The following is a 14,765-nucleotide window of genomic DNA, read 5'->3' as shown; positions in this document are numbered from 1 at the left end:
TGCGGGATGGAGGTGCCGCTGGCACCTGCCGGGGACCCCTCGGCAGCGGCGGCTAGTGGTCATGGCGCAGGTCGCGGTGCTGTGCCCCGTGCCGTGGGCAGCCCATGGCGCAGAGCACAGCGGCGATCCAGGGTCCCCCGGCACCGGGGGGCTGCTCGGCGCTCACGTCCCCTCTCTTGCTCTCCTACGCAGCCCCGGTGGGTGTCCCGGCCGCGGCACGGCGCGGGGCTGTCGCGGTGGCGCTCACATGCTGTCTGCCAGCTGGTGACAGTCCAAGTCCCCTTTCAGCTCCAGGAAGCCCGGCAGCTTCACCCCCGTCTTGCGGTCCACGCACCAGCATTTGCCCCGCTGCCCGTCCAGCGCTGGGTGACACTGAGAGGAGGAGGGGACAGGTTTGGTGAGGGGCGCCCAGCCTGGCGCACATGGACCCGTCCCCATGGGCTGCCAGGCTGGGGTGACCGGCAGCTCTCGCGGGGGCTCTGCCACCCCCATCCCAGCCTTTTGCAAAGGGCCCCATAACACCCCAAGGTGATTCCCAGCGCAGCCAGGAGCTGCGGGTGCCACAGCCCAGCATGGGCCCATCTGTGCCCCCTCCCCAGTTCTGCAAAATACCCCCACACAAGCAACCCCCGCATTGTGGCGGGTGAGAGCCCGTCCTACCTGCTTGGGGTGGAAGTTGCCGTTGCGGTCGCAGTTGGGGATGGGGATGACGTACAGGTCCTCGTGCGTGCGGGTCTGCGAGGCCGCCAGCCGCTCCAGCGCCCGGTGCAGCTCACTCTGGCACGAGCCTTGTGCCTATGGGAAACCGGGGGCTGAGCCAACAGCGGGGCTGGAATGTACCCCCCACCACGGCACCCGGGGACCCCAACCCTTGGGGCTGCACCACAAGCACCAGCTTCAAACCCTGCTCCTGCCCCGGCATGCTAAGCACCCATCCTGCCCTCCCCACCCCGGTGCCGGCGCCCGCCGCGGTGCCGCGCGGTGCTCACTATGGGCCGCGTCTCCTCGCGGTGGTACGGGCTCCCGCTGTTGCGCATCTTGTTGCCGTTGTTGACCCGCTTGGCCTGATGCTTCTGCAGGCACTTGCGGTCATGGATGCTGCAGGGGCTGAAGCTGTTGTTGGGGTGGTCGATCTCCTCCTTCTCTGCAAGGACACAAACCCGGGGGGCTCAGTGCGCTGGGGGAGCTCTGGGGACGCAGGTGCCCCCACAGAGCAACTTGTACCCCCAGACATAATGTGCAGCTGGTGCTGTTGAATCTCACATAGAATCACAGACTCATCGAATCAATTTGGTTGGAAAGTCCCTCAAGATCATCGAGTCCAACCATTACCCCACCCCTGGCACTGCCCCATGCCCCTGAGAACCTCGTGTTGGTGTCTGTTCAACCCCTCCATGGATGGTGACTCCAGCACTGCCCTGGGCAGCCTGTTCCAACGCCCAACAGCCCTTCCCATCATCACCATCACCTTCCCCAGTCCCCACCGGCATCACCCCCAGCCCCAGGTCCCCTCCTGTCTCTGTCACTGCATTGAGCTCTCCCTGCAACACCGGGAAAGGCTCTGGGGAGCCTTTATGACTCATTAGCCACAATTCATGGGCTTATTGCCATGTGTCTGTTATTACAGGGTTGCAAATACACATTGCAAGAGCGCAGGGCAGTTGCTCCAGTGTGCTCAAGCACGAGGGTCTGGCCAACCATGTGCCAACAGGCACCAGATGTATGGGGCTGGAAAGTGACCCCGGGATGCACGGCCAGGGAGCCCCACGGAGCCCCCGGTGTCCCCAAAAGCCGCCCGCGGGGAGCTGCAGCGGAGGCGGCAGGGCTGCGGGAGCGGGGCCGTGCTCTGCCGCGGGGCTCGGCCCCCGCGAAGACATGAAAGAAGAGATTCCTGGAATAAGAAAGTTAATCTCCCGCGGGGCCAATCCCAAAAGGCGGCGCTTGGCATCCCCGCCCGCGCCAGGAGCGCAGCCAAACTGCGATCCCAGATGTTGGCAGCTGGAGGGACCGTCATGAGACCTGAGCTCTCGGCGTGACTTTATTTTTCAAAAAAGCTGCCGGTTCCTCAGGTTTGAGGCTCTAAGAGGAGAGCAGCCAGGGCTCCCTGCCTGAGTTTATCCCGGAGTTGGGCTCATACTAATCAATATTGCCGCTGTCAACAGGAAAAACCCTCCCAAAGCAGGCGAGGGGTGGTCAGGGTGCAGCGGGGGTGGAAGCGCACAGGGGCTCACAGGGTGACACAGGCAGCGGGTTTGGAGCCACAATCTCCTGCCCACCACGTCCCCAGCCCCGCTCTCCCATCGGCACCTCGTGCATCAGCTCCCGGTAGCGAAGGGTTCCTGGACCCGCTCCCAGTTAAGCCCGGTTAAAGTTCACAGCGAAGCCCCGATCAAATCCTTTTCCTTCATTCGTGTTATTTGCTTTTTGTTTAATCTGTCCTTTTTTTTTTTTTCTTTTTCCAGGAAATGGCTCATGCCCTTGAAATTTGAAACACAAACGCAAAGTCTCCAGGACCCCGCGCAGAGCGATGCCAGCCCCGGCGGCACCAACCGCGGGGCCACAGCGCAACGTGGGTGCGGGTGGCAGAGCCCAGCGGGGGCTCGGGGGGCCCAGCAGGGATTATCCCTCCCTCCCCCTGCACATCCTTGGGAGAGACACGAGGGAGAGCCAGGCGGGAGCTTTGGCATTGGTGGGACCACCATACTGAAGTCCCAGCATCTCCATGCGCTGCTCCCGTGTCATGGAAAGGCAGGACCAGGAGGACATGGACAAACTCCCCTCCTCCCCCCGCCAGCCACCTTCAGAGGGTCAAATCTCCTGGCTTTAAAGAAAACTAGATGCCAATTATATTTTCATAAGGTCACATGAAATACTGGTGCCTCTGGGCAGCAGGGTGGCTCTTGGCCAGCACCCAGCTCTGGGTCTCTTCTCCCAAGTAAGAAGCCATAGGACAAGAGGAAACAGCCTTAAGTTGTGCCAGGGGAGGTTTACGTTGGAAATTGGGAACAATTTCTTCCCCAAAGGGCTGTGGGGCATTGGAACAGGCTGCCCAGGGCAGTGCTGGAGTCACCATCCATGGAGGGTTGGACAGACGGACATGAGGTTCTCAGGACATGGGGCAGTGCCGAGGTCGGGGAACGGTTGGACTTGATGATCTTGAGGGGCTTTTCCAACCAAAATGATTCCATGGCTCTGTGGTTGTGGCTGGAGCTGGGGGAAGCCCCCCTGCTTGGTTTGGGATGGAAGTGGGTGCCAAGGGGATGGGAACGGGTGCTGCCCCATCCCGGCAGGAGGAGGGTTCCTGCCCAGCCTCCTGCTTGGCCCACGGACAGGAGACACAAACGAGTCATTCAGCATCGCCTTCAATTAATGGGAGCTGCAAATGAGGTTGGCCACGTGCCGAACTTGTGATTCACCGCGCTGAGCCCGAGGGAGCAGTGAAGGGCTCCGGGCTCCACCACGCGGCTCCCACGGGAGGAGAGTCCAGGGCAGCGAGCAAAGCCCCAGGACCGTGTGTGTGTCCATGGGAGAGGGACAAGTGTCCCACGGCTGCATCTCCACTCCCCTGTATCCCACCAGCCCAGGCACAAAGGACCCCACGTGCCCCATGGAACAGAGGGGACACATCCACGTGTCTGTGGCCAACATGACACATGAGACGCTGTGAGTGCCAGCACCCTCTGCATCCCCATCTGGCACCCTGGTGTCACCTGTGGGTGGTCCTGGCAGGGCCATGGTGCAGTGGGGTGGCCCAGGAGCCAGCCTGGAGCAGGACACAGGGACCAGGGTCCTGCAGAAGGTCCCCAGACCCACATCCACAGGAGAGGGTCTTGGGTTAGAAGAGCAGCCGCCCGCCCCCTCGCTTCCTAGAAACTCCTGTTCCAGAAACGCGGTTTCTGCGTGAACGGAGAGGCTCTTTCCTGGCGATGGAGCAGGGAACCATCGGCCAGCCCCTCGAAAAGCCCAGCCCCTCACTGATCCCAGCCTCTTCCCTGGAATGCGGAGCCCCCCGGGCTGAGCCCCCAGACAAAGTGTTTACTGTACGAGCTGCACATTAACCGCTTTCCCAGCCGCCCACCCACTGCAGCCTCCGCTCGCCAGGCACCCACTCAGCCCCGGGGGATGCGGGCGCAGCCCAGGGACACCTGCTCCATACACCCCTGGTCCTAAATAGGCATTTAGGAATAGAATTTAAGTCCCTTCTGCTTACCCAGAGGGGACCCATCGGATGCACCGCCTGTGCCAGGGTGCGCTCGCTGTGCCAGTTAGGGCTGTGGTGGCAGCGATGGAGCCCACAGCCCCCAGCTGGCACTGGGTTGCTGGAGCGGGACAGGGATGTCCCACTGGGATCTTCCAACCCCTTGGTTGGAAGCAACATGCTGCAGGGTGTCCTGTCCCGCTGTCCCGGGTAAAGGGGCTCGCTGCCGCCCTCTCCCCTGTCCTGCCACCTGCAATGCTGCAGGCATGGTGCCCAGCGGGCGAGCCCGGCTGCCACGGCCACCCACCCATCCCCAGCACGGCCAAAACACCGTGGGAAGGAAGGGAAAAAAACTGCAAGTCTGTTTCCTAAAGGCTCTGGGAAAAAATGTTGCGTTACACGGGGCACGGCCAAAACCAACAGGCCTTGGCAGCCCAACGCAGCCCCGGGCCAGGGAGCCCAGACGGTTCCTGCAGGATGTGGGATGAAGACAGACAGACGGACGGGGCAGGGGGTCTCCGCAGCGGACACCGCGCTGAGCACTCGCGGCCAACTTCTGCCCGTGGAGAGGAGCAGCCGCAGGGCCCCTTCTGCAAAGGGCACTCTGGGGGACACCAGCAGGGCTGCCATGGACCAGCCATGCAAGGAGGGAATGGAGCTGCAATCCAGCCCTCGGGGCAGACAGGGATGAACGCTGCTCCAGCCCCTTCTGCCCCTTGGAGAGCTCCAGGTGACCCTGTGCAGGGACACGGGGCCAGGCCAGCTCACGGACCATCCCGTGGCAGGATGCTGCTCACCCAGGAGTGGCTCTGTTCCACTGTCAAAGCCACAGCGCAACCTGCGCAGCTCTGGGACTGGATTCCCACTGCAGAGCCCAGCACAGAGCCCAGCACAGAGCCCAGCACAGAGCCCAGCCTGACCTGCCTGCGAGGGAAGCAGGTGCCCCGAGGCCTCTTTCCTGTTTCCTCCTGCCTGTGCAGGCAGAGCTGCCGGCAGCATCCCAGGGAAAGGGCAAGGCAGGGGTCACCATGCAACGGGAGCTTCCCCAGCAACAAGGACCTGTCCCCAGGGGCTGCGAGTGCCTGCAGGATCCCGGGCTGCTCCGCCACCCATGGACTGTCTGCAGCCGGGGCATGGCAAGTGATGAGTCCCTGGAGCCACCAACCACGGAACTTCCATGCCCACATTGGATAAGGGTGACACAAATGTGACCTGCTGGTACCTGGCTGTGGGACTTCGAGCAGCTGAGCGCTGCTTCGTCCCCTGGGACACGCTCCACGCACTCCCACCCCCAGGCTGTCCCATCCCATCCCACACCAGGGTCCATGCCCCACTCCAAGCCCTGTGTCCCCAACTCTTGCCAAGCAAGTAGAGAGCGGGTTGGCACAAACGGGGACTGCTCAGGGGCACTGCTGGCCAGCCGGCATCCACCCTTCACCCCTCGGCCACCCCAGGACCGGCCTTACCTGGGGGATGGAGACTCTCCTGGATGGCCTCGACGTCGGCCAGGTCGGTGCAGATGCCCTGGCCGTGCATGAGGGTGTGCAGGGGCCGGGGCACCCCCCGCGGGGGGTAGCAGCGCAACCCGGCGCCGCAGCGGGCGGTGTAGACGCCGCAAGCGGTTCCGCGGCCGAGCGCGCAGGTTGCGCAGCAGCCGCAGCCGGGTTCCCGCACCAGCTCCGCGCAGCCCTGCGGGGCTTTGCACCGCGCCAGCCGCTCCTCCGAGCACGGCGGGCACTGGATCGCCTCCTCGCCGCCCACCGGCCCCGCCGCCGCCGCCAGCAGCAGCAGCAGCAGCAGCGGCAGAGCGCGCCCGGCGGCCCCGCGCATGGCGGCCCCGCTCCGCGCCGCTCCGCGCCCGCGCTCCGGCCCGCTGCTGGCGGCGCTGGGCTGGCGGCGGGATCGGGGCGGCGGCGGCTTTATGCGGCCCATGGCCACACCTCCCACCGCCGGCACCGGGGCCACCGGCGGGGCCGCCCCCGCCGCCACCGGGAAGCCACCGGGGAGAGCCGCTCCCCGCCGACGGGGGTGGCAGCGGCGGCTTCAGCACCGGGGAGGGCGCCTTCAGCACCGGGGCCTCTGGAGGAGCAGCTGCGGTGCCGGGCAGCCCGGAGACGCCCAGCCCTGCACGCCCCGAACGCCCCCAGGGAACACCCGCCACCCCTTCGCAGCCCCGTTGCCCCCGGCAGCTGCCCCGACACCCTGCCCGCCACCGCCTTCCCGGTCCTGAGGGCAACTGGGATGAACTGGGAGGGGTGGGAAGCACACGGGGCTGCATCGCGGGGGCTGCGGCCAAAATCCTCAGGGTGCGGCAGCCCGGGGTGGGCTCCGGGCCCCGGGGGTCCACGGCGGGAGCAAAAGCGCTGCCAGGGAAACAGCATCACCCCCAGTCTGCCAGGGCCGCCCCGGGGCGGCATCGCCGGCTCCCCCAGAACCCCCCCCGGTCCCGCACAGGCCCATGATAAGTTGAAAGCTGCCGGCATCTAGTGGCTATTTCTGAAAATCGGGAGGGAGGCGGGCGGGAAACCTGAGCATCCCTCCCCGGGGCTCCGGGCAGAGGCGGCCGCGCAGCACCGCGGGACGGCAGAGGCCCGGGACACGGCAGGGACCGGCCCCTGTGCTCGGGGGGACGGTCCCCGAGCATCACCTGGCGGCCTGGTGACCTGCGAGCTGCGCACAGGGGCATCTGAGCCAGCGGCGGGCATGGGGCAGCCAGGGGACCCACCTGGTCGTGTCAGGGGGTCTTGGACACAGCCCAGGGTGGGGTGAGCCCTGGCACAAGCACAGTCTTGCTCCCCCTGTCCTGAGTGAGATGCCGCAACACCTGGGCAGGCCTTGCATGGGCTGCGTATCCCCCACACACCTGGATCATGGAGGGGATGACAAGGGGTCAGAGAGCCCCTCTCCCTGTCCTGGGCACAGGCTGCACTGTGGCCAGGGGGAAGACAGAGACTCGCTAAACTCATGCCATGGGATGAGCAGCGGGATCCTCTCCCCACGTATGTAGCAATCCAACTGTCATTAAACACCCAGACGCTGTGGGGTCGTGGTGTGGGGCTTGGCGCAGCGAGTGGGTTGTGGGGCAGCATCTTGGGAGTGGGCGAAGTTTCAAACGGGTTCTGAGAGGAGGGGGCTGCCCCATGGTGATGTGCAAGTGGATGCACCCGGTCTGCCCTGGAGGGATCCTGCCCCTGCGCAGCAGCTCCTGCCCCAGCTCCGCTCACCGTGGGGCAGGGCTGTCCCCAAGCGCAGGTGGCAGAGCTCAACAGGCTGCTCTGCGGTGAAGGCATGAGGGGGGTCATGCCGGGGCCACACTCTGGTTGTTCCCAGCAATTCAGTGCAGCACAGGACAGGAGCAGGCACAAGGCCCTGTGCAGGTGTGATACTGAATGTCACTTGTTTCATCTGCCCTGAGCGAACAGGCAAGAGGAAAGAAGGTGGGGAGCAGCGAGTGAACAAAAAGACAGCTCCCCAGCATGCTTACAGCCTGGCCACGTGTGGAACGAGCTCAGCATATTGCAGCCCCCGTGAGAGGAACAGAGCCAGCCCGGAACAGCCGCCAGGACAGCGCACGCAGTGGCCGTGACTTGGGGCAGAGGCGCCAGCCTTGGCACAGTGTCCACGCCACAGCCAAACCCAAACAGGTGCCCAGCCCCACTTGGGCTGCGGCACCTTATCAGGCCTTGGCAATGCTGAGCACCCGCTGGGGAGACTGTTTTGTCTGCAGTAGCAGCAGTGGCAGCGCTGGCAGCTGGTGGGGCGTGCGGGGGACAGGGACACGCTTGCTGTACAGCCCTGGGAGATGTCCCCTCCTCTGCCAGGCACAGCTTCTCCGGGTCCCCATCCCAGCACCATCCTGCATGATGTAGAGGAGTCCAGATCTGGTGCACCCCACAGCCATGCTGCCCCCCACCCCGAGATCACAGCCCTGCAGCCAGGGAGGGTGCTTGCTGCACAGAGCTCGGTGCAGCCCCACGCTCCCAGCCCCTTTGTGCTCCAAGTGTGGCTTTCCCAGCCTCAGAGGCTCTTTGGGGTTCCTGAGGCTGTGAAGATCCCGTCTGCTTCTCTGTGACTGTCTCCAGCAGGTCTGGAGCTGCCCCAGCCCCAGGGAGAGGCTGCAGGTCAGGGCAGGGGCAGGAGGGGAGCTGGTGGTCAGAGATGGCTGGAAACCGCCAGCCAAGAGTGGCCCTGACAGAGCTGGGGTGACACAGGGGACACGGTGATCGCACACACGTCAGGGCACAGGATTTGCACCCGCTGCAGGACCCCGGTGCCTCCTGGGCTCTCGCAGCCCCATCCCCAGGGCTCAGCCCGGCAAACCCATGAGCCCACATCCATCCCCCCCGGCACCAGGCACCGGGCAGACCCCACGGAGCAGCCGGCTGCTCTCACTGCACCCAGTGCCCCCTGCTCCACTCCCCTCCTCGCTGCTTCTACTCCCCATTTCCATAAGCATCTCGTCCCTGGCCCTCCCTCGCACGGGTTCCAGCAGCTCCTCCTGGCCCTGGCTCCTTTCCCTGCGGTTCCCGGCTGCCCTCCTTATCCCTGGCTGCGGTGACCCGGCCACATGGGTGCTCAGCCCCCCTGGATGCGGCCCATGGGGCGCGGGTGTCGGGGCAGCCCAGGGGCGTGGCAGGCGGTGCCGTGATAACCGCAGGAGCCGTGCTGGTGCCGCAGGAGCAGCTGGCGTGGGTGAATGGGATGAGCCAAACACCCCCATCCTGAGCAGCCTGGCCCCAAGGCAGCAGCATGGGGTCTGGCGGTCCCCAACGCCTCCTCCGTGCGCTCTGCATCCTCTCGGTGCTGGCCGGGCATCTGCCCAATGCAACAGCCCAGTGGTTTTACCCCCTGGGCGCAGAGGACACCACCCCGGATCCAAGCGTCAGCCCCGCGGCCCCCACGGCACCTGCTCTGGACGGGGAGGAAGGTAGGCATGGCAGGATGGGGGCACAGCCTCCCCTGCACCCCAGGGAGGAGGACGCACCTCCGGAGTAAGACTGGAAGGTGAGGTGTGGGGTGCTGGGGTGCTGGTGACACCGCTGTGGCCGCAACAAACGCTGGGAACTGGGAGTGCTGTGCCACCCCGGTCCCCCTCCAGCTCTGCTGCCTCGCACCCCATCGCCCTTTTGCTCCTGCAGATGCTGGCAGCGTGGAGCCCCCCCGGAAGGTGCTGCTGAGCAAACCCCCGCTGGCGATGGCCCCCAGAGGTCGGCAGCCCCTTGCCAGGGGGGCAGCGAAGGGCCCGGGCCATGCCCTGCCGCGCACAAGAGGCCAGGTGCTTTTCCCCAGGCAGCGGCCCCCCTGACTGCAGCGGCCCCCTGACTCCCCCAGCCCTCCTGAACCCCCCCAGCCGCTGCTGGGCCCCTCGCTGCGTCCTTCCCCTTATCTGTGCCCTGTTCCAGCCTCCAAGCCGCGGCTCAGCCGCCTCTGCCCCCTTGGAAAGGAGCCATGGCAGCTCCTGGTGTCCCCCAGCATGGTGCAGCCTCACGGCAGCGCGAGAGCTCAGCTCCCACCCCCGGCTATGGGGTGCACATGGGACCCACATACCCCCGGGGTCCCCCCAGCCCCACGCTGAGCGCTCCCTGTCTGTCCCAGCAGCACCGACCCACGGCTGCCCCAGAGGTGTTCGAGGGGAGCGCAGAGGAAGAGGAGTTCCTGCAGATCCAGGTGGTGGAGGGGACCTGGTCCCCGGGGGCTGCAAAGGGCAGCCTGGGATAGGCATCCAGGCGAGGGGGACATGGGCTGGCAGGGTGGGATGGGGACAGCGCTGCAGGGGACAGGAACGGTGCTCAGGGGTCTCCCTCAGCCTCTTCTCTGCACAGACAACAGCGAAAGGGCTGACCCAGCGGGTGCTCCTGGCCCCAGAGGCAGATCCTGCCCTCCAGGTGAGCTGGGCACAGGGTGCCTGTGCTGGTCCCTGCAGCCGGGGGTCCTGTCCCCCACCTGACCACTCTCTCCCCCTCCAGATGCACAACAGGTCCAGCTGCATCTGCCCCGTGCGCCCCGGCCCTCCTGGTCCAAAGGTGCAGTGCGTGTGTGTCCCCGGGAAGAGGCGCTGGGACAAATCCCTTGGCTCTTTTGGCCCTTCAAAACCTTTTCTGCTTTGGGTTTGGACTCTGGCTTCGGGGTCTGGGTTGGGAGGCCAGCAAATGGAAGCGCTGAAAGTCAGGAGCAGGGAGCCAGGCTCTGTCTTTCCCCAACAGGGAGAGAAAGGCGACCGAGGGTTCCCAGGAGAGAGGGGCCAGCCCGGATTTTCTGGACAGAAAGGGCAGCCGGGTCACCAGGGTCCCCGGGGCCCCCCAGGTCCTCCGGGACCGCCGGGGCCCCCAGGACCACCCGGCACCTGGGCAGGCAGGAGCCCACCCATGGCCGCTGCCCTTCCCAGGGGATCGGAGAACGAGGTGAGTGCTGGGATGGGGACACGGGCAGGCGGTGGCGGGTGGACGGGGGATGCTGGCACTGGCTGCGGTGCCTCGTCTGGACCCGCAGGGATGGGGAGGGCTGGGCTGCAGGGCTGGGGGAGCAGGCAGCCCAAGAGAGGGGGACCAGGGGATGGGATGTTACTGTTCACTGACTGCTCTCTCTTTCCTGTCTCCCTCCAACCCAACACGCAGCTGGGAGCGTCCAGCCCTGCAGGGAACCCAGGACCCCCAGGCCCCCCTGGGCTGCCCGGCCAGCCTGGACCCCCAGGCTACCCAGGCCACGAAGGGCCCCCAGGGGTCCCTGGGCGGGATGGGAAGCTGGGACCCCCTGGCCCTCCAGGGCCTGTGGGACCACCCGGTTTCCCCGGGGCTGAAGGAGCTCCAGGGTCTCCAGGCTCAGCAGGGCCAGATGGACCGCCGGGGGCACCAGGACTCCCAGGACCACAAGGCCCCCCCGGGGTACCTGGGCACGAAGGACCCCCTGGTCCCACTGGACCTGCATCACTCCCTGGCAAACCCGGGCTCCGAGGGGAGCCAGGATTCCCTGGGTTAAAGGTAAAGGCTCCCTGTGTATCCGTGTCCCTGGGGCCAGAGCAGAGCCAGCGGTGGGGAGGATGGAGCAGCCAGGTTCACTGGACCCTTGCTCTGCCCTGGGGGGCTCTGGGGCTGCCCCAGTCCTGTGGCTGCGGGGATGGGGATGGGGGAGACACAAGGTGCTGAGCCCCCCGTGCTCGCCGCCCCACGCACCGTGTGCCGGCAGGGCGAGAAGGGCGAATACGGACTGCCAGGCATGCCAGGGACCCCCGGCCGCACCGGGGAGACGGGCGCCCCGGGTGCGCCTGGTCCCATGGGGCCACCAGGGCCACCGGGGGACTACAGGGTGAGTAGGGGGTCCTGGGGCTGGCGGTGCTCGGGGGTGAGGGGCAGCCCCCGTGTTCGCCCCAACACGTCCTCGCTTTCCAGTGCGACTCACGCCACGCAGGGCACCGGGAAACGGCTGGGCCACCGGGCCCCAAGGTGAGCTGGGGAAGAGCCACCGTGGGCGATGGGGGCACATCAGCCATGGCTGCTCCCCAGTGTCAGCACCGAGACCAGACAGCCCCATGGCGGTGTTACCCCATGGAGGGAGGCACAGCACTGTGCAAGGGGATTTGGGGGACCCTGGAACCCCTAGAGCTGCGGTATCAATGGGACCTCTCTGCTTTCCTTCCAGGGAGAAAAGGGCGACCCTGGAGAGCCGGTTTGTAGCCATGAGCACTGCCTTGAGGGAGCTGGCTGGGGAGGGGGCCCATCCCCATCCCCACACCCTGAGTGTGAACCCCTGAACCTCATATGCTGCCTCCGCTCCCCCCCAACCCCTCGGTGCCAGGGCAGAACTTCTGCCTCACCTGGGTGGCACCAACAGTGTCCCCAAATGGGCACTGGGGTGGGGGGGCAGCGAGTTGCACCATCCCCTGGGGCACATGAAAACACACGTGTGCACACATGGAGCGTGCACACGTGTGCAGAGCCATTCACACATGTGTGCACAGCCATGCATGCAGTGCAGACCCATCCCCACCACCCAGCGCAGACTCTGATCGTGTCTCTCTCTGCGCCTCACCCAGGGGTGCTGCTACGGGGAACACGGGTGCAAACCGGGCCACCTCCCCTTCCCCGGCACCGGCAGCCAGCCCGGCTCCTGGGCACCCATCAGCGGGTACCAAACGGTGAGTCCTCAGGGCTCATTGAACCCCATCATGGTGAGGGGTGTTCAGGGACCCCAGACTGGCCGTGGGGACCCTGCAGCTGGAGCCCAGGCAGCCCCACAGGGCTCAGAGCCCCGGCTGGGGTGACAGATGGCGGATGGAGGGATGGAAGACAGAGAGGGGGAGGATGGAGATCAGCCTTCATCTTCCCTCTTTCTCTGTAGGGCGGCAAAGAGGAGCCAGAGATTTATGGAGCGATCATCCCCCATGTGAGAAACGCTGCCTGGCTCCCGCTGGCGCGCAGCCCTGGCCCGGGGAGGGATGAGGGACAGCAATGGGGTGTCTTATAGCTGCCCCCCTCACGGCAGCACCAAAATAGCCCCATTCAATCCCCCACTGCTCTACCACAGGGTCTTCGAGGTCTCCCTGGGAACCCCGGCCCTCCCGGCCCCCCTGGCCCCCCTGGAGCACCAGGTCTCCTCTACTTCAATGTAAGGGCCAGCACGGGCTGCGCACACACCTGTGCCCGCGTGCACACGCGTGTGAGCATGCACAGCACAAGGGGTTCCCTGCCAACCCACCTGTCTTTATTCCAGAGGCTTTACCCGAGCCGTGCCCAGAAGCCCTGCAAGCAGCCGGTAAGACACAGCCTCGCTGTCCCCAAGCGGGACCCTGTCCCCTCCCCATGTGCCAGGAAGGGCAACCCTGTGCCCGGTGACAGTAACAGACCCCGCTTGCCTTTGCAGGCAGCCACTGACACAGGCTGGGCAGCAGGTACGGACATTTCTTGGGTGTTTTGGGGGCTCCAGCCTCCTCCCTTTTGCAAATCTCAGCTCCCTTCCTGAGCTCCCACCACCACCGCATCCTTGTGGTGCTGCTCCCACCCCTGTGCCGGGGTGACCCCCCTTCTCTGTGCTCCCCAGATGCTGACATCCCTCGGACGGAGCTGCCGGACTCCCGTGCCGATCTCCAGGTGCGTCCCAGCCACCCCAGTGGGTGACCCCCCCCGAGGCTGTCCGGTTGTCCCACTGCTGGGCCGTGACACTCTCCATCCCCCCCCACAGCGCCAGACGTGGGTGTTCAGGTCCAAGGAGCTGATGCTGAAGTCGGGCAGCGCCGTGCCCGAGGGGAGCCTGGCGTACGTGCGGGAGGGGAGCAGCGCCTTCCTCCGGACCCACATCGGCTGGAGCCGCCTCCTGGTACCACGGACCGAGGACACCCCCCGGGATCCCTCGCTGGGGGGGGGATCCAGCTGCATCCCTGGCAAGGGGCACCAGGGTGGTTTTGGTGCCGGGGCAGCAGAGCCCGGGGAGGGAGCCGATTCATAGAATCATTTTGGTTGGAAGACCCTCAAGATCATGGAGTCCAACCGTTCCCCCAGCCCTGGCACTGCCCCATGTCCTGAGAACCTCATGTCCGTCTGTCCAGCCCTCCAGGGCTGGTGACTCCAGCACTGCCCTGGGCAACCTGTTCCAATGTCCCACAGCCCTTTGGGGAAGAAATTGTTCCCAATATCCAACATAAACCTCCCCTGGTCCCCTCCTAACCCATCCATCTACTCGTTGCATTGAGCAGCTGGAGGATTCAGAGTTGCTCTTCGCTGGTGACGATCCCTCTGCCTCCACCCCACAGTACCAGGTGAGGGGTCTGGGCAGCCCCCAGGTCCGCTCACATCCCAGCAAAGGGACAGAGTCTCCTTTGCCTGTGGGGACGGGGACCGGCCCCTGCGGGACTGTCCTCTCCTTTCCATGCAGGCAGCCAAGCGGGCGCAGATGAAAGGTGACAACACGGGGACACCCGTGCTGGCCCGGACGCACTCACTGGTGAGCGCTGCTGGTCCAGCCATGCCGGGAGGGATGTGCCACGGAGAAGGGGTTGTGTTGGGATGGGGAGGGTGCTGCACCCTCGGCGCTGGGATGGGTGTCCCCAGGCTGACCTGAGCTGCGTTATTGCAGGTCCAGAAGCAGGAGGGACAAGGGCTGCCCCAGATCCTGCCAACCACCATCGCCCCACGGATCCCCTCGGTAAGCAACACCCTCCCTGGCTCCAGAGGTGGGTGACAAGTGGCCCAACCATGCGAGAAGGGGGAGAGGTGCTGGGGGGACCCCTCTGGCTGGAGGCTTCACCCTCCTGGCAAGAGGGGGAGCAGAGACCTCAACACCTGGCCATGCCCAAGCCTCCCCCAAACTGCCATCAGAGTGGTTCCAAAGAATGTTTATTGATATGGTGATAGGCGCTTTATATATATAAATATACATATAGATGTATATTTTTATACATATATATATGTATATATATGCGTCCCCTCCCCAGCTCCGTCTGGCTGCCCTGAACGTGCCCCTGGCCGGTGACATGAGCGGGGTCCGTGGCGCTGACCTGCAGTGCTACCGGCAGTCCCAGGAGGCTCAGCTCTATGGCACTTTCCGGGCGTTCCTGTCGGCCCCTACCCAGGACCTC

At 65.5% G+C, this 14,765-nt stretch overlaps 1 protein-coding gene across 1 annotated transcript; it reads right to left on the bottom strand.

The window, feature by feature from the left end:
• Positions 1–243: 243 nt before the first annotated feature.
• Positions 244–6,028, bottom strand: IGFBP4 (insulin like growth factor binding protein 4; the record flags this gene model as incomplete). The annotated part of the gene is made up of 4 exons (XM_080359570.1): positions 244–372; positions 661–795; positions 990–1,144; positions 5,665–6,028. The coding sequence occupies 4 exons, from the start codon at positions 6,026–6,028 to the stop codon at positions 244–246; spliced, it is 783 nt and encodes a 260-aa protein (XP_080215696.1).
• Between the last annotated feature and the right edge of the window lie 8,737 nt (positions 6,029–14,765).

The sequence above is a fragment of the Nesoenas mayeri genome (assembly GCF_963082525.1).
Source record: "Nesoenas mayeri genome assembly, chromosome: 26".
In the NCBI taxonomy this organism is placed as follows: Eukaryota; Metazoa; Chordata; class Aves; order Columbiformes; family Columbidae; genus Nesoenas; species Nesoenas mayeri.
Note: the sequence above shows the minus strand (reverse complement) of the source record. Positions and strands in the feature narration are given on the sequence as shown.